The following is a 22,011-nucleotide window of genomic DNA, read 5'->3' as shown; positions in this document are numbered from 1 at the left end:
TAGCATGAGAATAAATACAACCAAAATGTGTGGAATATTTTTGTTGTCAAATAAAAATAAAGTTAAAACACATAAGCCAAACCCGTGAGGTCATCATGTCTTAAGTATAAATTAAGATTTAACTAATAACACTCTTTTTTAAAATTAAAACGCACTAGAAATTGGAATCTATGATCGTCAAAGTATCCACGTGAAGGATTGGATTAATTAGCAAATATCAATTATTTTGTGTGAAATGTTAAAGTGATGAGTTTTAATGTATTCGCTAGAAGTGCTGTATTTCTTTCATTATTGTTTTGTATTTGTTTAATTGTTGCGTCTATGAGGATTTGTTTCTTTTGCTCATTGGTAAAATAAATGCACTGATCCTTTATCGTCGACACTTCCAAAATTGCAATGCATTTTGCTTGACGTGTACGGCATGTAGGTGAGGGAGTCCATGGTTGTAGCGCGCACTAGGACGTTGCCGTTCTCGTGAAAGATGAACGTGACGAAATTCAGTACAAACTTGTGGTAACCACGGTAACTGGTCAGCTGACGACTCATGGAAACTTCCAGTAATTTTTCCGATTCCATTACATCGTAATCTGGAAAATAAATTGAAAAGGATTAGATTTTAAAATAAAGTAAATCAAAAGCTATCTCAGAAATATGGTCGCGAGAGGTCAAGAAGGATGGAAAGACTTAGGAAGAAAAACACGAAGTACATAATTTACATTGTCGGTGTGTGTGCGAAAAATCTCGGCGAAACTCCTCTACAGAGTTTAAATTTGCTATATAGGGTATTTTGGCCTGTTGCATTCTTTCGATTTGTTTATTTTGCCCGGTAAAATAGTTGTTAAGGGGTCAAAATAAAAAAATAAAAACATTGATCTCGACTTACCTGAAGTCGACTATATCTGTTTTTTTACGCATGTATGATTTAAATGTTATGCTTTAAACAACGTTATTTTTTTCAGTTTTTGTATACGTATGGATTTAGGTCATAACGCTAAAGCTGGAGAACTATATGTTTTGGTTTCGGTTCTAGTTGGTAGCACACAAGTTATTTTTCTTACTTTTGAAATCTTTACTATTTATTAGGTACAATATAACAATCGATAGAGAAGTGGCTCTATATCTAGGAAATCTACATGAATTAAAATATAATATTTAAGCGTATTTTACGACTGGGCAATGTTGGACGGCCTGCTAGTATTTTCTAATCGCAAGTAATGTTAAGGATCGCACCAAATTTATCCTAAGCAACAACTGAAGGAAGTAATGCAAAGATTCCTTAGAGAAGCCATCTGGTTTAGCTATATTAAAAGCAATTCTTTTCAGCGAATTCAAATGTCGAGTAAATTTTAAAATGTCATCAAAACTCCTAAGGCACAAAATTCTGTTTAAGTCCTCTTAACCGAATTCTTGCGATGTTTATTTCAAGAAACGATCGGAAGAAGAGTCGAATTTGGTAGAATGCAACTGAAGAAGATTAATACGATATGCCATATTTATTTAACATTTGTAATGGACTTTTTCAAACGATAACAACATTTCAAGAAAATCGCCTTATTATATTCTCAACTGTATCATAAAATTACAGCATGTGTTAAACGTTAACCTTAAAAGATTCTAATGCGACAACAAGGGAATTTTATTAATATTTTACGTGCCTTTGATAAATTTCCAAACTTTTCTGTACAGGCATTTAAAATTGTCGTAGACAGTTTAGAATTCAGTGTGTTATTGCTATACATCTTATGAGATGAATGACCAATTTTTATGATTTCAGATTCAAATGAACAGTTACATCAGCTGGTGTATGTCAAAAATGCAACCAAAACACTTTAGAAGGACAATATGAATTCTGTTTTAAAGTTGTAAAAAATGCCACAAAAACTGATTTGAATGATCTTGCATGAATTGCGCATCAGTTTTTGAGTATCATAAGAAATTCAAAGAAGACAGGGAGTCTGTGAGAAATGATAAGAGGCATAGGAGGAGTAAGGAAGTAAGAACACCAGAGTTGATTGGCCATATAAAGAATGTAATGGATAACAATGAATGCACATTTTCATGTCAGCGTTTGGACTGAACAGAAGTATTCGCGAAAAACTGAAAATGTGGAAGATTTGAGCGAAGTTTTTTTTTTCAAAGATGCTTAGAGAAAAATACGTTGTCATGACAACATGGGGATGGTCGAGCTGATCAATTCAGACTCTTGAATTCTTGATGCTTTGGTGACTTGTGATGAAAGCTGGATCTACTGTTATGACTCAAATACCAAGAGACAGAGTTTTCAGTGGAAGTATACTGGCTCTCCCAGACCCAAGAAGGCCAGAAGAAACCTATGATGATCCCCCCTTTTTTACAGCACGGGCATAATTTACATGCACTGGATTCCTACTGGACAGACAGTAAAAAGGAATACTATGTTGACGTTTTAAGAAAGTTCAGGAAAAGATTCCGTCGAAAAAGACCAGCATTATTCATATCGGGTCAGTGGCATTTCTAAAAGGACAATGCACCAGTTCACAATACCATCCTTGTCAAAGATGACCTTGCTTACTAAGGTAAAGGAAAAGCTTACAACTTCCAGAAGTTATTATAACGGTACAACAAATGCATTGTAGCAGGAGGAAATTACTCCGAAGGTAATAGAGTTTCATGTGTGTTGTGTCAATTAAAGTGCTCATACTAAAAACGTCTGGGAACTTATTTAAAGCACCTCGTACACACACACACAAACACAAACACACACATAGAGGCCGTTTCAAAAGTAATGCTTCTTATTTTTTATTCATATATATATATATTCATATTATATATATATTCATATTTTATATATATATATATATATATATATATATATATATATATATATATATATATATGCCCAAAACCTCTGGCCTTGATATAAGAGTGACTACAACTTGCTGCTATTGTTTGAAATGATTTTATATAAGGGGAGACTTGATTCCAAATATTTCTCATATGCTATATTCTCCTCTTTTGGAAATAGGGTATAATTAAGAATATCTCCAATATCAAATAATCTTTATACACTGTGAAATTTACTTTAAGTATGAAAACCAAAGAGGGGAAATATAACACATGAGAAATATTTAAAATCAAGTCTCCTCTTGCTGTTATTTGAAACCATAGCAGCAAACTTTAGTCTGGCCTTCATCAATGCCAGAGGTTTTGGGGAAATATCAGATATTTTGTAATTCATATACAAAACTAGGAAAACAAATGCTTATGATTGAAAGATTAGTAAAGGTACGGTATCTTTCCACCCTCAAATATTCCTTTAAAATTGCCACGGTATAGGTTTTCGAGGGTGCTGAAAACGAAAATAACATTTAACATTTCAGCAAACGTGTAGCTTCCAAGATATGAATGAATTATAGGTTAAAAAATGGGGAATCACTTTTCTTTATTAATTTAACGTAAAATAAACACCCACCTTATAGTTACTTTTTGGTGGGGAGGAAGTTGTCTAAATTGTAATAAAATTGTAGCGTATTACCTGTGATCTCGCCACCGGAAATGGCTTTGGTCCGTGCACCTGCACAAGTGTTGTAATCCACTGACATTCGCACTAGCCTCCCTTTTTGTAAAAGTGACAAAAGTGAAGAGAATTTCTTGATAGGCATGACGTTCTTGTGTGGCTCTGTTATGAACTTCAAACTGCCTTCTCTGTAGAAAAAGAGAAAAGAGCAAAACGTTACATTATTTGTGTACTTAATTGTTTTAATAGAAATGGATTAACTTAAAAACAAACGAAACAAATGAACTTTACAAACATTAAAACATTGCTCAACGTTTGAGAAGTAGAGAAGAATATTGATTGATCACTGGTATATCTATGTATTTTATATAGAGATCAAATGTTAGACTCAGTAAAGAGTTCCTTGATTTTTAAGGATTTACTGAAAAAAATGAAAACTATATTATAACACATTGTAATATTTTTTACTTGCAATCCGATACTAATATAGGTATTAGAGAACAGTTGTAATTGGTCGGTTGGTTGATTGTTTTTATTTTATGGAATATCAACTATTTTGGGGTTATTTAATTATGTATCTAGTATTTTAGGGAAAAAGCTTATACTTCAATCTCTTTATATGTTTAATATTTATTCGTAGTATTTGGTTCATTTATTTATTTTACAATATTTCAACTCCTTCCGAGCTATTTAATGTCGAATCCAGTAAGTTTGGAAAAATCTTATATTTTTCAAATTATTATATCTTAAAATATCTATTCACGGTGTTTTATTTGGTTGTTTTGTAGAAAACAATTGTTTTTATTTGAGACTTAGCAAAACATGACTGAATTTTGTAAAAATATAAATAACGTCAAGGTTTGGTGCATTTTTTTACCGGAAACCAGTATCTTCAGAAAACCTGATCTGCTAACAGAAAGTACACTAATACTATTTCTCGCCAAAGCAATGGTAACTAAGGAGAAACTCCACATTCCCCACATCCCCAAAATGGGGCTGACCACTTGATGTCTTTTAATGTCATAGTCAGGACCTAAAGTTTGAATTCTATAAATTGATCTGTTTGTAATTTTTTGCAGCACTTTCCATTACCATTTCAAGTGCTTCTAAGGTAAGTGTGAAATATTTGACTTTTTGTATGGCTTGACCATTTACTGCAAGTTGTATTTTTTTATAGTTGTGTTTGTTGTCCATAAAACATTACCATTGCTGCGTTAATTTTGAAGCCAGATTCTGAACATTTATTGTAGAGTTTTTGGAGCAGATTTTCTAATTGTTTATCGTGCTTTTGCAATAACAACGGCAGACGCATCCGAAATCAAGCTAAAATATTTTCACCACCAACACTTTAGTAAGAACTTGACCTCAACTGAAATGAATGGCCCTTGTTTGGAGGAAGCACCCTGCTTCAACATGCATCTCGAACTGATCTTCACTTTTGATCTGAAACGAAAAATGTGCATAAAATCTACGCTGGTCGCTGGAAAAATGTGTGGATCATCTTATCGCTCTCCTACTTGAATAAGTGCCAACTCTGTCTTAAAATGGAGCACTGTAGTACTGTTGCTACACCTAGACAGGATCTGCTCGGAACCTTCTTTTCTGCTCTGACAGGGTTCAAAACTGGCTTCTAAACCTAATAGGCGATGTCCATTTTTCTTTGCAACCTCTCACAGAAAGCACGTTGCGAGTGTATCCTCATTTTCAGTGCAGGTGCTTTACTGAGCTTCAGTATGTGCCTCACACCTACCAAATATTCACAACAAATACTCATCTGGTTACAGCGACTGTCAACAAGTTTCCCTACATCCTAGTACTGCCTAAATATAAACGTAAATGCTATGAACAAAGTTTAATTCCTAATGGTAATACTTCCTGTTTGTGGGACTCTATATTGCGCGACTGTTTTCCAGTCGACTAGAACATGGTCGTTTTAAAGTCAAACGTAAACAAGTTCTTGTTGAGCCATTTTCTACCAATTTTTTTACAACTACCGATTATTAAGCTGTAGTCTCACCGATAAACTTGCACCCATTAACCCCTATCTTCTAGTGGCCCTTAGTTGACTTCCGTGCAAAAAAAAAAATGATTCGTAGTCTTCAATTGGTTACTTGATTGCGTACCTACAAAATATTAAATCAGCTTGAACAGGCGACACATAACTTTAATTATTTCGATTCGTAATAATGAAACATGCAACTCAATGGCACGACTTTTCTATTCTTATTAAATGGTAGTGGTTCGTTTGATAATCTAGAGATCCAAGTTCGAACTGCGGTATCAGCAGTAACACTATTTATCTATAATAGTATTTTTATCACATGTTAGAATGATATCAAAACAAACAAAACATTTTTAAATATTTCTAAAATTTCTTTTGTTTCAAAGTCTGTTGAATGTTTCGACATTTTTATGATGAGGATTTGTAATTTGGATTATTCGAACTACTGTTCTTATCTTGGATGTTATTTCCACGACGTAACTTCCAACTTTTTCCGATGCATTTTATTTAACTAAAAAATCGATATGAAATGTAATTTATACGTAACTTCGAGCATCACTGGTTCTAAGTAATTAGGAGTCTGTGGCTGTCATGAGTACGAAACAAGAATCTGTCATAAGTGATAGTCTTCTGAAAGTGGAAGGTTCAATCCTCAGCGTGGGTAATATAAAACAATTACAAATTACTTACCATTCTATCCGCTTATACAACTTCGATCGTTGATAACAAAAAACGTTCAGTTCAAAATTTTGTACTGATTTCCGAGGTTAACAGAACATATCATGTGTTCGATAAGATAAAGATGGCGAAGGTTACATCAGTTGAGACGTTGTTAGAATAATATGCAGTAGTTTAAAGAATCACAATTATGCTTATATTTATGTTTTAAAGAAGTGATAGACAAATGCAAAACAGTCTTTTTATCATGAAGACTAGTGAAGTAAAAACAAAAATGGCGCAAAACTAAAATAAAATTGCAAAGAAATTACATTCCATATTTTTACGCGCGTTCTAGCGCATCTCATTACGTATAGCTGGTATAAAACGTTGTTTTTTCAACAACATCGGAAAAATCGACAATATTCGGCAACGTGGTAAGATCACGAAAATTAAAAAAATAGATAATAGACACCTTACACACCGCTAAAATAAGATTTCCACCCATTCACGCTATACCCCCACTTTAACCCTAAAACATATGCTGCATACATTTAAGACTATGATAAAAACCCTATACATCATTCTACATTACACTATATATAATGCGCTCCTCCTTTATTTAGAATTCGATAAAACTCCCCCCAACATCATCTATAATTTTATTTGATCTATTTCGTATCGAATGAATCCCACGCTAGACGCCACATCCCCACTGTTACCTAGCATCTTCTCTACTCTTCTGATGAGAAGCATTAGGCTTCGAAATGCCTTGGCATAAAGAGTCCCTTCTATCCCTCAAGTAATTGTTTGTATTCCCTTATTGAATAAATAAACCAATCTATATCCACCAATATATAGTTTTTGTCACTTCATTTCCCATTCTTATTGTTCTCCTATATATATATAATAGCATGAGGAATCACAGTGCTAAAGTCCGGGGGTCCAAAGAATAAATATCAAAATAGAATGAAAGCACCCCTACCCTTATTTCAGAAGAGCCAGTCCTCCCTCCCCACACATACACATTAGTAACGACCTCGGACCACAGCCGCCTGGCTAAGGAAGCAAATACCCCCAAAATACTATAAAACAATATACACATTCCCAAACGAATAAAAGCAAACACACACACGCACACACACGCGCACACACACACACACATAAACATACACACACACCCTACCCCACCCTAAAGGAAAAGAAAAAACATTAGCAGAAAGAGATAGCGACTACAGCCAGGTCAACGTCTCCCTGGACAATCCCAATAAAAGAGCAATAAAAATTCATCATACCAATGAATAATAAACACTTACAAGCCTCCACCCCTTGGAAACACTTCAAATTAACTACGAAAATCGCCATTTTTACATCTCCAACACATTTGAAAATAATTTCTGACGAGGACGCATCACAGACCGTCTAAAACGCGCGTAAACGATTTCAATGACTTAAAAACATTATTACAATGATCCAAACATAATTCTCAATGAAAAACCAAGACACGGAATAATAAAATAATGTTAAAAAATACACATTGTTGGTGACTACTCCCTTATTTAAATATATATATATATATATATATATGTGTGTGTGTGTGTGTGTGTGTATGTATATATGCATGATATATGTATATATGCATGATATATGTATATATGCATGTATATATATATATACATATATATATACATATATTTCATGATTTTCTTGGGGATACAAAACTTTATTAAGGCAATCGTGAAGGGAAGACGTATTCCTTCGGAATTCATTTGATATTAAAAAAAAAGACCGAGGAGAAAAGGAAAATGGATAGCGACTAAAAAATACAAGTAGGGAAATAGAAAAAAATCAAAACGAGTCAATTGACATGTTTCGCCCTCACTCATTAAAATTGGAATCGAGGGATTTATTTTTTAGTAATTTGTTTTCCTTAATGATAGAATCTAAAAAAAAGAGACGGGAGCAAGAGCAATCGTGTTGGGATGAATTTTAGAGGTTGGTCACGTTCAAACCCAAAGAAGTAGTCCTTTTGCTTACAAAGGGAAGGCTTCCTAAGGCGAACGTGAACAGCCTCCAAGACTTTTAGATGATATACGGAGTGAGCTCGACTCAATACGGAGAAAGAATCGATGCTGAAGTTCGTTGCACAATCCCGGTATTTAATAAAGTGTTCCGTTATAGCGGATCCACATGTGTTGTTTACAGCGTTGATAGGTAGGAATATTCCATTTCTGATTTTGCTCGGTACATGTTGTTGTATGCGACGTACCACTTGTAAAGACGTTCGATCTACGTAGTCGGCACCGCAACCACACTTAAATAAATAAATGGCATGACTAAAATGATAACATCTTTTTTATTGGAAGCGATTAATGGTTTTGTATTATACACAACACGAACATTTGAAGCAAAATAACATCCTCGAACAGTTGAACTAATTTGTTTGGTGAATTTTTCACTTACTTTCCCCAACCCCGGTAATCGAATATAAACCGGACATTTATCCACCATATTGGGTTTTGTTCGTAAAAAATCTGCGTGGTTTCAATTACATCTAAAGGATACGCATTATTGGACAAAGCATCTGCAATTGTATTTAATTCCTCATCCTATGCATATATGTATATATACACTAACACGCAAAAGTATTGGATACATTAGATTTTTCTTCATAATTTTAATTAGGGTTCTAGATTTTACCTAAAATGTGGTCAGTATTTTCCTATTACTATTCTAAATTATATTTGGAGTAGTAATTACAAAATCAAAGTTTAGAAAGTTTATATTTAAGGAAAAATATGAATTAACAAACGCAAAATATTGGATACACTTTTAAAAAATTATTTTTCTGAAATAAATTTAAATGGCTTTTGCTTAGCGTGTTGCATATATATATATATATATATATATATATATATATATGTAAGAGCAAACAGTTAATAAAACATGTTAAAAACACTTTGAAAAAGAGTTAAAAACATATTTAATCTGAAAAGGAAACACTTGATAAGTGGATAGTTCTTAATCCGCGGAGTTTCAAAGAAATACTTTCCTTCTCATCAGAGGGTAGGAATTAGCAAAATGCGGGAACGGATTTTGCATACAAAAATATTTGATGAAACTGCAAGTAAGTCAAAGATCTTACTTGATAACAAAAAGTGAAGCAGAGGGAATATGGTGAAGAAAAAGGTGATTACACGTGAATGGATATTCTGGTGAAAGGTAAATTATCCAATGACGGTAAAATCCAAAAATATAGATCCAAGAAAGTTAATTGAATTTCCATTGGAACAAATAAAATCCAAGGAAATCATGTAATTGGAAGATGGTCCAAAATAATCCTAAAGGCCGAAATCCATGGAATAATTCACAAATATGTACAAGAAAAAGGGGAAAAATTCCAATAATAAAGAAAAAGAAGATATGCGTTTGACACGGCTGCCGAGACATAATGTAATTAAGAAATGAAGAAGAAGAGAAAAAATCAGTAAAGAAGAAGAGAAAACAATTAAATGGTGATAGAATTAAATATAAAATAGAAAAGCAAATGTCAAAATGACCCAGACAAAATGATGTTTAAAGGCGCGAAAAATATAGGGCAAAAATAGGTTAACTGAAATGTACAGGTTTTTACTTTAGATAGTGTCAGCAAGACATATTAAAATACACTAAATGGAAAAAATAAAAATAAATATATATAAATTAATAAATAAATAAATAAATAAAAAATAAAATATAAAATAAAAAAAATAAACATTTTTTAAGAGGAGAGGATGGTCGGTATCTGCAAATTCCGGATAAAGCATTCAGTATGTAAGTAAATGCATATAGTAAAATATAAGTAAATATACATATATGAATATGAATGGGTAGATTGATATATTAGATAGATAGGAATATTTAAAGACTAAAACGGAAATTGCAGATAAAAAAGGACCAGGCAAAGAAGAAATAAAGAATTAAAATAAAGATTATTAAGTTATAAAGTATTAAAAAAGTATGTAGAAAAAGCGATAATGTTAAAGAAAAATGGTATATCTATCTGAAAGGTTAAAGTAATAACTATGTAATTTAAAAAATACCATGATTAAATTTGGACTGATGCTTACAGAAAGAGATCAGTTCGTTTTTAGAATTTATCATATTGTTACTTTGAGGGGGAGTAATTATAGTTATAGCTTCGGTTGTGCAGAGACGACATGACTTAGAGCCTGGAGTATAAGACTTATCTTTTTATGATAGTCCATTTGATTGAGAAATTATTAGAGTTAAGTTTTTTTAATTAAAGTGGTTAGAGAGGTTCCTTGGTCATTATTAGAATTATGGCTGTTAAAAGAAGAAATGTGGTTTGATATTCTTTTGTAATTAATGTTGAAGTAGCGCCGATGTATGGATGTACTTAATTAAAAGCTCGAGGTCTGATATTAATATTAATTTGCTGATTTGTATTAGTTCAATAGTTTGAATTTTGTTCATAGTGTTCAACAAAGGGTGGGACAATGATTGTACGAGAACTATTTTGGAGGGAGATAATGAGTGTTGTTAGTGTTAGGATGGCTATTAGGAGAAATATTATATATATATATATATATATATATATATATTATAATGATAAAATAAGAACACATAATAAAACAATATAATATTGATCATAATAAGTATGATTAAAAATTAGATATGGTTTCAACTTATGGGCATCGTTTCCAGCAGATGCATGTGTTTAAAAAATTCATACAACTGAAAATATAGCTTATCTTAGCAAGTTTCGTTTCTGATATAGGGCAGTGCTTTAATTAAGCAACCTTTTCTTTTGTAAATCGTGTTATCATCTCAACTGTATCGGAGATTCCGTTAGTCTTGGAGTTTCTAGCTTTCGCATCATCTCGGTGGAATTTCCACCATTTCATTCTGTTATTAAAAAACATACAGACACACGTGTGCCATTTTATGTTTTTTCGATTTACCTGTCTTTATTTCTTTTATTTTTCTTGTGGGATTTATGATTCCCTTCTGTCAATTCTTCACTGCATAGAATTACACCTTTAAAAATATATTTTGGATTTATGTTAGTTTGTGTCTCTTTCTTTGTTCTTTCTTTTGATATAGTCATCCACATACAGTACTGTTTCGTTTATGAGCTGTGATACAGCGAAACAGTACTGTATGTGGATGGCGCTATATATATATATATATATATATATATATATATATATATATATATATATATATAATCTGTTTTTAGCGTTGTAAGTACTTACTTATTTGTATTTAATTTTTGCTTTCCTAAACGGTAAGGAGGTTATCTCTCCTTTGTGTGTGTGTGTGTGTGTGTGTGTGTGTGTGTGTGTGTGTGTGTTTCGGTTTTGTTTCACCCCTTTTTTAACAGGTATTTATTTATTTATTAAATATTTAAGCATTTATTTTATGTTAAATGTTTTTTTGTGTGTGTAATATTATAGTGCATAAAGTTCTATTCATGGACACGGGTTTCTGGACATCACCCGCTATCAGCATGGCTACTTTGCAAGAGATCGAAATATTGTTAAGTTATGTGTGTATTTATTTACAGAAACATTAATTATTAGCGAATCTACATAAAAACTAAAATTCATATGAGAAATTTATCGGGTAAGAAAATTGAAGTGGCTCTAAATGTTAAGTGCCTCCGAAGCGCCCGAACCGTTATTTAAACTTCAAACATATCCTATTTGGATAAAATCTAACTCATCGGTATAACAAGACGATGGAAGTGGTTCTCAGTGATACCCTGTGTACTAGGCCTCTAAGGGAGACATGGGGATAGAACCCTTACCCCAGCTGAAAAATTAAATATGGACATTCAAATTTAGTTCAATATACACCAGTAATATGCACATTACAATACGACGCGAATTCAGAGTTTTTAGAAATTTCAAATTCATCCGTACATATTAGGAGGGAAAAGGAAAAGTAGTAAAATAAAACAAAAGTAATATCGTAATACAACCATATTGAAAACAGACATAGTAGTGATTCCCATTCAATCGTAAGCAACGTTTTTCTGCAACCATAAACGATCTTCACCTGTTTGTCTGTCACTGTTTTCGAAATCATTTTTTTTTTACAAAAAACTAAAAGATAAATAAAAGAATCGCAATAATTTCATGTCAGGGATTTTTTTAACGAACTTTAGATGTAAAGCTCTAGTAAACTTACAATTATTTACTTATTTTACTCTAGTTCACCTCACATAAAACATATGACCATATTGACCTTCGTTTATATCTGTTCTAACTTAATTTTCCGCCTTCTGTTCGACGTATAGTTGGGGATTAAAAGACATTCATAAGGATTAGTAATCAATATAACAATTAGTCCAAATTTAATCATATAAACCAATCAATTTGGAAAAATAACTCATTCTTAGCAAATGGACTATGAATGTTGCCTGTTTTTTCACGTGCAAACGGTCTAGTGGGTGTGTGTGCAGTCAGCACCAACCTATTCAGGGTTTAACCGGCTTCCTCCAAAGGAGGAAGTTCCAATGGGAGTATGAAATTCACAAGCGTTCCCCAGTCGCATGTATATTCTCGTTAGGGGAGATGACAACGTTAGGTTTTTGCAACTTTTTGAAGTAAGGTGTCGACGTCCTCCTACATACAGCACCTGGACTTCCCAAATTGGTCACCCATTTTAGTAATGACCAGGCTCAACGTTGCTTAACTTCGGTGATCTGACGGGAACCGGTGTGTCAATGTGATTATGCTGTATATTGTCTAGTATATATATATATATATATATATATATATATATATATATATATATATATATATATATATATATATATATATATATATATATATATATATTTAATAATATTTGCTTGAATATATATATATATATATATATATATATATATATATATACATACTGTGTGTGTAAAATCAAGACTTCAAGACAAGGTGTTGATGGCAACGAAAAGTGTATTTCATTTTATGTTACAATTGTTTCAATGTCCAGTTCGACAATTTAAAGCATTATATCGTTTTAAAATTTTCAAAAACCAGCATTTCTTCAGACTTTATGAATAAACACACTTTAGGCAATGTAGCATTTTTTGAATAGAAAGAAAAAAGGCGGGGGGGGGGATTCCTAACGGGAAAAGCATCCCCCCGCCTTTTTTCTTTCTATTCAAAAATGCTACATTGCCTAAAGTGTGTTTATTCATAAAGTCTGAAGAAATGCTGGTTTTTGAAAATTTTAAAACGATATAATGCTTTAAATTGTCGAACTGGACATTGAAACAATTGTAACATAAAATGAAATACATTTTCGTTGCCATCAACACCTTGTCTTGAAGTCTTGATTTTGCACACACAGTATATATATATATATATATATATATATATATATATATATATATATATATATATATTAACGCTCAATTATGAAATTTGATAATTTTGTAGCTTTCTCCTTAAGTCAACCATTGTTGGCTTAAAACCTATTGGTATATGAAAATTTACTGAATTACACGAACTCAGTATATTACACACACACACACATATATATATATATATATATATATATATACAACGCTGGCTTTTTGATATACTAATGTAGTGTATGAGATGGACATCGTAAAACTAACCTAGTTACACTTTGCTATGCAAACGAAAATTGCATTTTCATTGTTATCAAGTTCAATGATCGATTTTGTATCGAAAATTTCTTGATGCTAGGCATGGCACTACTTGCTCTACGGAACTAACAATAACAAAAGATGATTATCACAAAGACAGATGCTTATTAACTTTAGTTTTGAAAAGGGAAATGCTGTAGGTCGGAGGAAAATAGTCAGCATGGAAATAATTCAACAACCAGTTTCAGTTTTTAAAAATAAGCTACTGTAATACAAATCCGCCATCAAAACAACGAATTGATTGAAACCACACATCTAAAAAGTCAAACAACTTAAACTAAAGAAACAAGGAAGGGATAAGATATTTCTGAAGTACACATGCCATAAGAGTATTTATAAAAATGATAGAGACATCACGCTTGTAGTAGAGCGGTTGAAGTACTATTGCCACATTTGGGGAGGGAGCTGCTCAGAGCATCCTCTCCTGCATCGACAGGGTACAAGGCCGACTTCGACATCTGGTGAGTGATGTCCTTTTCTCCTCTGCAACCTCTCTCAAAGAAAAGACGTTGTCAGCCTCTCTCTCTCTCTCTCTCTCTCTCTCTCTCTCTCTCTCTCTCTCACACACACACACACACACTCTCTCTCTCTCTCTCTGCTTTTATTTTCATTGCAGGTGTTCGACTGAAACACACTCTATGGTCCCCATCCCTATAATTCTTTCACAGCAACCACCCGACTACCCACAACAACGATCAGCAGTTTCCTTTACTTTCTATCTGGGCTAAAATCGAAAATTCCATGAGCAGATTTTTTTTCGTAGAGCCGTTGGCTTGCGGAACACAATACCATATATTAATCAGTTATTTAAGTTTAGTTATAATGTAAATATGACTCCTATATATCAATCTCTAAATCAATGAATATTGTAGCTTGTATTTTGTGTGATAAAAACTTATATTCAAATTTTCGGGAATCAAATGTTATTGACTTTAGTATAATATTAGATAACTGTGCACTCTACTTGTAATAATGTAATAAACTGTGGTGGTCGGAATGTGCGTGAATCTAATTCGAGAAGATGAATACAAACATGCTCTATTAGGCCATCGCTAAACCTAGTCGGAGTAGCCTTGTAGATTAGTAAAAAAAAACATACGGATTTGTTCGATTTTGTGCAGAATATCACAACATAAATGTTACGAAGATCGACTCTCAATAAATTAATTTTAACCAACGAAAATATAGATAATTCGTGGGTTCACTTTTTGCTTACTGAATTATTGCTTATTGCAATACCGTATTCGGTAGTTCTGTTTTTACGAAGCTCCAGCTCATCACGCCCGTTACAGTAAATACAAGCATACTATAACGGTTTTATCTCCATAGTTTAACACGAGTTTTCCACTCGCCCACTCTTCGGAGTGGAAGGGTCTGAACAAAGACAGTGCTTTGAAATACAAAATCCGAATGCAATCCAAAACGACATATTTTCTTCGCGTTTCATTTCTGACTTCATGTCCATAACGTCATATCCGATTACTTTGTCCTAATTCTAAAACTTTGAACTTCGAATGGCCTTTGCCACTTTTTTTTTTTTTTTTTTTTTTTGCTTACGTGAAAATGTCTGATTATAATCTGGCTTTTAGACATCGGCATCTAAAAGCACTTATTATATATCTGCAACAGGTTATACTTTGGTTTTGCATTGGAAAATATAAATGTATTTTCTTACAAAATAGAACATTTTTCTCTAGAGAGTCACACCCAATGACATGATCAAATAACTTAGCGATTTGAAGGTCATCGCCATTTTTTTTCACAACCGTGCGTATCACTTTTTTTGTGATTGTTTTGCTGCAAATGTTGGGAAATTAATGACATTCAGCAACCGGAATATATAAGGGTGCATAAACAACTTTATATTTATTGTTATTTTTGTAGCTTAGAGAGAGAAAAAGAGAGAAAGCTTGAAAAGGGAAGGCTGAGAGAGAAAGAAGAAGATAAAAAATGAAAGAGAAAGACATAAAGAGACAAAAAAGAAAAATAGAAAGAAGTAGCTAAATAGAGAGGAACAATATTAGACGAATTATAAATGTCGAACCAGGTATATTTATAGTCTAAGTGATAAGTGGCGGAGTATTATTATCAAGCATGTGGCGAAGCTGTATGGAGTATGCACATAAACAATATATAATCAGCTTTTGAAACGACAAATATTAGATAAACATCGAAAAATAGAAGTATTGTACTAACTTACTTTTGTGTCAAATCATAAAGTCGACAATACCATTGACCTTGTTTAAAAACATGGTTGCTAACCGGAAGTAAATATGTGACCGTCACGATGACTGTCGAATTGCTATGAACAATCAGTTCTTTCAGAATGGACATGAAACCTGAAAAGAAAAAGAGTATACATTTCAATAAGAGCATTAATATAATAATTATATTGAAAACTTTATTTCTTTTTATGTAAAGATTTTGTGTCTGTGTGTACAGCATTGAGTCGTAAACTAAATAACTCGTCATTGTGAATGTAAAACACAGTTGCAAGCTGTAAATGATTCAAGTATTAGTTGTATTCACTTAATTTAATTTTAATATAATTAAGTGAAAAAAACGTGGGAAACACATTCACAAAAAAAAACTCCGATTTTTGTGAAAGTTTTACAATACGTGTTAAATATCGATCAATAGATATTCCCAAAGTTTCAGTTGCTTTGGAATATTGAAACAATTTTAAGGACACATAATACAGGAACAATCTCAGTTTTGAAAAATTATATACTTCAGATTTGCATTAATTTTAATTTCTTTTTAGCACACGTTATATACGGCATAATCACATTGACACACCGGTTGCCGTCAGATCACCGAAGTGGAGCCTACCCATTACTAAAATTGCTGACCAATTTGGGAAGTCCAGGTGCTGTATTTAGGAGGACGTCGACACCTCTCTGCAAAAAAGTTGCAAACCTTAACATCGTCATCTCCCCTAACGGGAATATACATGCGACTGGGGACCGCTTGTGAATTTCATTCTTCCATGAAACTTCCTTCTTTTGAGGAAGCCGGTTAAACCCTAAATAGTGTTGGTGCTGACTGCACACATGCTTTGAATTTAGAAACAACATCATAAAATGAGTTTGATCAGAAATTGGAAAACATGAATTATAGCACCATTATACAATAATTTTCATTTCATACGGAGACATAAAAGTGATGCTAAACTGTTTTTTTTTTCAAGAAAATAAATTGTTAGGGCGGCGATTTCGTTATTTTCTTTTAATATAATTTAATGACACTTTGCAAAGTATTATTTTTTTAATGTTTAATCAGAACGCCACAATGTATTGATTTATATAATGTAAACATTATTATCGATAACCGAAAGCTATTGTTATTTAGAAATGTTTCAATAATTTAACAAATCTGTTTATATGTATAACATTTAAATAGTTACGGTTGTTTAAATAAATTATCGCCGTTCTCCATTTTTCTTAAACATTAAATCAGTTTAATAATAATTTCTCCAACCCTTTATTCATTAAATCAGACAAAAAAGTTGAATTGTGTTTATCCACAAAATAATAAAATATCATTTATCTCCCCTGTAAACGTAGTGTAATAGTTACAGGCATTTATTAAATACAATTAAACGTAGTGTAATAGCTACAGGCATTTATTAAATACAATTAAACGTAGTGTAATAGCTACAGGCATTTATTAAATACAATTAAACGTAGTGTAATTGCTATAGGCATTTATTAAATACAATTAAACGTAGTGTAATTGCTACAGGCATTTATTAAATACAATTAAATGCTATAAAATCTCCAAATAATCTATTAAAAATTTCTGTCTCATTTGAACACTAATCTAGTCAATAAAACTATTATATTTCTCTTAATCCGTCACTCTATCTGTCTATCCGTTCCACTTTCTCTCAAAAACTACTGTGGCGATCTAAAGTTTTGTATGGAACTTGGTTATGATAAGTTACAGCGAATTAAGTATTATCGTATCCGTTCGATTCATAGTGAGGAATTATTATTAATAAGGATTTCTCACCACAATATCATATTTGCTGTAGGGTTTTTTTTCGGAAATTACTGGGCGATTATGACTGAAGTTTTGTATGAATGTTGCCATCATAATGTGCAGCGAAGTAAGTATTATGCTATCTGTCTTCTGACCAGTTAGAAATTAATATAGATTAATAAGAATTAGTATTTAATGCTAAAATGAGTACAGGTTTAATCATATTCAACCATCAATTTGGCATAAAGCATTTATTCTAAGTCAATGGCTATAACTTTTTGCCGTTAAAAACGGGCTAAATGTCTAGTAAGAATGTTTTCATGAAATTTGAACTTTTAAAGAAAACATCTAGAATGTTTCTCTACATCTCTTTAAAACAAGCCTAATTTAGTAATGTTCAACCAACAGCGACAATGCATATATAGGAATAGAATGTGACATATATGAATGCACATTATTTGCACTGTTGAGGTGTTAGAGAGAAAGAAAACAATGAGAGCCGAAAAATATCCAAAAGAAACAGGAACAAAGGGTAAAAGGATATTGAGAATATATATATATATATATATATGATTAGTTTTTTTTGGAAAAAGAATTCCAGCAGAGTGCTCAATTAAAAGGAAAATCCAAATTTTAAGAGCGTACTTATATTTTGTGTACAGAAAGTTGTTAGTTGAGACAGATCATTGGTACCGTCGGTTTCAAGCCCGATAATAAGGCCCGTTTAAGGTATCCTTATCAAGCTCTCTTCAGCCAATATTCGTCTCGAGACGAATATTGGCTGAAGAGAGCTTGATAAGGATACCTTAAACGGGCCTTATTATCGGGCTTGAAACCGACGGTACCAATGATCTGTCTCAACTAACAACTTTCTGTACACAAAATATATATATATATATATATATATATATATATATATATATATATATATATAGTAGACATGGTAATTAATAAAACCTGAAGAAAGTGCTCAATGCTGTTGTAGAGCAAATATGCGTTTTATTTTTTATTACCGTATCTTTCTGTCAAGTTACATTATTGTTTCAGCTACCCGGCCGTTTTTCTGGCCGTCTGTAGCATCCTCAGACTTTTACAGGCGGACAAAAAAACGGCCGGGTAACTGAAACAATAATGTAACTTAACAGAAAGATACGGTAATAAAAAATAAAATGTATATATATATATATATATATATATATATATATATATATATATATATATATATATATATATATATATATATATATTGGTATATATATATGTATATATATATGTATATATATGTATATATATATATACACGTTATTCTCACTATTAGCTTAACTAAACTAATTGATGTGTCCGAATTACCTTCATGCCTTAAAACTTATGTATAAATCTTAGTAATGAAAAACATCAAGTTGGTACAAAAGGTTTTGCCGGGTTGAAATTTCATTTTAAAATAGAAAAGAAAATAACTGTGTTGTTCGAAAACTTTTATTCATAACAATAACAACCGTGTTCTCTATTACTCGATTCCATCCAACAACAATATTATCAATTCCTTGTTTGTAAGATGTTTTAGGTTTTTATGGTAAATATGAAAGTAACCTGTGTTCAATCTGCTCTTGTAAACCTAATACCATCTAAATTTGAAAACGTAATTCTTGAAAATAAATAATAACTTGAGGAAACTAAGTCAAGAAAATATGCTAAATGAAGCAACATTTCCCAACTAGATTTTTGATCAGTAGTGCTGCGCATTATCATGGAAGATAATTGCGTTTTTGTTGGTTAAAAATAATCGTTTTTGAATCAAGATTGGTTAGAATATTGTAACAAAATAATATGAATGGGGCTTTAATATTCCGAATGAAAAAGTTATATGTAAATAAGTGTGATATATTTAAATAATAAAAATATATTTAAATAATAAAATATATTTAAATAATAACAATATATTTAAATAATAACAATATGTTTAAATAATAAAAATATATTTAAATAACAATATATTTAAATAATAACAATATATTTAAATAATAACAATATGTTTAAATAATAACAATATATTTAAATAATAGCAATATGTTTAAAATAATAACAATATATTTAAATAATTACAATATATTTAAATAATAACAATATATTTAAATAATAACAATATATTTAAATAATAAAAATATATTTAAATAATAACAATATATTTAAATAATAAAAATATATTTAAAGTTTAGAGAAATAAGCTTTGTTAAAACTAAACGCAAAATGTTTTATTCGAATAAATTCTTATACGGAAACCCTCGATTGCTAGTCCCATTGCAAATTTTAGCTTTCTAAGCCAAAAGACTGTAAGTCAAAATAAACTTAATAAAAGATACAATGAACAATTAAAAACTATGAGGAGTGTCAGATAAAAGACACTTTGTTGAGGGACTTAAAACTAAAAAAAAAAAAACGTAAAAAATCTTGCTAATAGAAATCTCACAATCTCATTTTACAGAAGCCGCTTTGATATGATGACGCATGTTACAGATTTCTGATGGGAAAATCCATGCAAAAAGTGTCACATTAAATTTAATAATAAAGTATGTCAGAAAATGTTACATTCAACTGCACAAATTAGCATAAAATTATTGTAACCTGACTCATCTACACACACAGAGAGAGAGAGAGAGAGAGAGAGAGTAAAAGTAAAACGTGTATATATATATATATATATATATATATGTTTTGAGAAAAATAGAAAAACCGAATGAAATTATTAAAATAATCAACGTTTCGTCCCTATTTCAGAGGACATCTTCAGGATATTGAATTAAAAATGCAAGAAAAGAAAAAGTCATAGATTATACGAACAAGAGAACAGTTTTTGAATCCTACCCATGTCGGGAAGGACAAACATATGTGTGCGTATGGGAAGGTTGGGTTGTTCAATGTCTATATATATACACTTTTAAAAAATGCGTTAAATAAATATGTACACTTTTATCTCTCTCTTTCTAAACTTATTCATTTTGTTGAAATATTTAACGGTTAACCATGAAACGGTTAACCAGGATCTGTTTTGATATTTTGTTCTTTGATTATTATTTTCCCTATGCTAATGGCTAAATGGTAGAAGCCTTTTCTTTGCGTAATAGTATTAGTGTTTAATACGCAAAGAAAAGGCTTCTACCATTTAGCCTCTAGCATAGGGAAAATAATAATCAAAGAACAAAATATCAAAACAGATCCTGGTTAACCGTTTTTCCTTAAATATTTCAACAAAATGAATAAGTTTAGAGAGAGACGCTGTGTTTGGAAAGGTCTGGGCAGTTCGGTTTTTGAATAAGTTGTTTATTCCCGAATAATGGATCTCTCAGTTCTCAGCCAATGAGAAAAGCCGGAAATTTTGAAGGCAGATATTATTATTTTGTAATCGGTAACGGGAAAGATAATAGTATGCATATGAGTTTATGAACCAGTTATGAAGAGTGCCGGGAAAATGGTTTGAAGGTGTGTATATAGTCCTGGTGATGAGTGTAAGCGGTAAGAGGACCATAGGTTTAGAGGGAAATATAGGAACTACCTCGTCAAAAGTTGTTGTGATTGTGATAATGTTACGCCCAGGATTAATGTAGATTTTATTATAACGACAAAATGTCTACAATGGCATTCTAAGTTACATAAGAAAGTGGCTAATATTCTAGACATAATAAATTTATGTAGATGTGTACCAGAAAGCGGACTTTGTAAAAGCTGAGCTGCGTGTGAAGTGATGTCGCGTTGCGGAAGAAAATTAAAAGATATAAAAAGAAGAACATGTTCACAGACCAAGGATCACGATCGAGATCATGTTCGAGAGCGTAACGATCGTGTTATAGACTTGAGTTGCGGCATAGCCGCAACGAGAAGTCACAAGTATCGGGAGAATGACGAATAAAGTTATTTTCTTGAAACTTAAACGAGTTGAATTTCTTTCCAATTCCTTTGTGTTTTTTCCTTTGCGACGTAAACTTTAACGTGCTGGTTAACACGTGTGTAAACATGTCCTAACCAACTTAGAACGAATCTTGTTGAAGAAGTTTAAAAAAAAAAATGTTGCCGGAGTTCAATTTGATTTGTTTACATTTTTGTTCCATGGTTCTCATACTAAGAATCTATTTTTTTATGGAAAAATTTAATTTTTTGTTCATTATACAAACTTTTTAAATCCGACGTTTTGCTTTG

The 22,011-nt window shown here is 31.7% G+C and overlaps 1 protein-coding gene and 1 pseudogene across 4 annotated transcripts in view; both read right to left on the bottom strand.

Annotated features, from left to right (window-relative positions):
* Window positions 1-294: 294 nt before the first annotated feature.
* Window positions 295-22,011, bottom strand: part of LOC145258255 (uncharacterized) — a 231,701-nt gene continuing 209,984 nt past the window's right edge. For all 4 annotated transcript variants that reach the window (XM_080116233.1, XM_080116235.1, XM_080116234.1 and 1 more), the window contains 3 exons: window positions 16,037-16,175; window positions 3,515-3,684; window positions 295-587 (listed from right to left, as the gene is read on the bottom strand). In XM_080116233.1, coding sequence (XP_079972359.1) covers window positions 343-587; window positions 3,515-3,684; window positions 16,037-16,175 — 554 coding nt within the window. In that variant the 3' untranslated portion in view covers window positions 295-342. The remainder of the gene's footprint in view (window positions 588-3,514; window positions 3,685-16,036; window positions 16,176-22,011) is intronic.
* On the bottom strand, window positions 12,789-12,907 carry LOC145258412 (5S ribosomal RNA; annotated as a pseudogene).

This window comes from Euprymna scolopes, chromosome 33 (assembly GCF_053919585.1).
Source record: "Euprymna scolopes isolate OS-2025 chromosome 33, ASM5391958v1, whole genome shotgun sequence".
Classification (NCBI taxonomy): Eukaryota; Metazoa; Mollusca; class Cephalopoda; order Sepiida; family Sepiolidae; genus Euprymna; species Euprymna scolopes.
The sequence above is the reverse complement of the archived record's forward strand: the minus strand, read 5'-3'. Positions and strand labels throughout refer to the sequence as shown.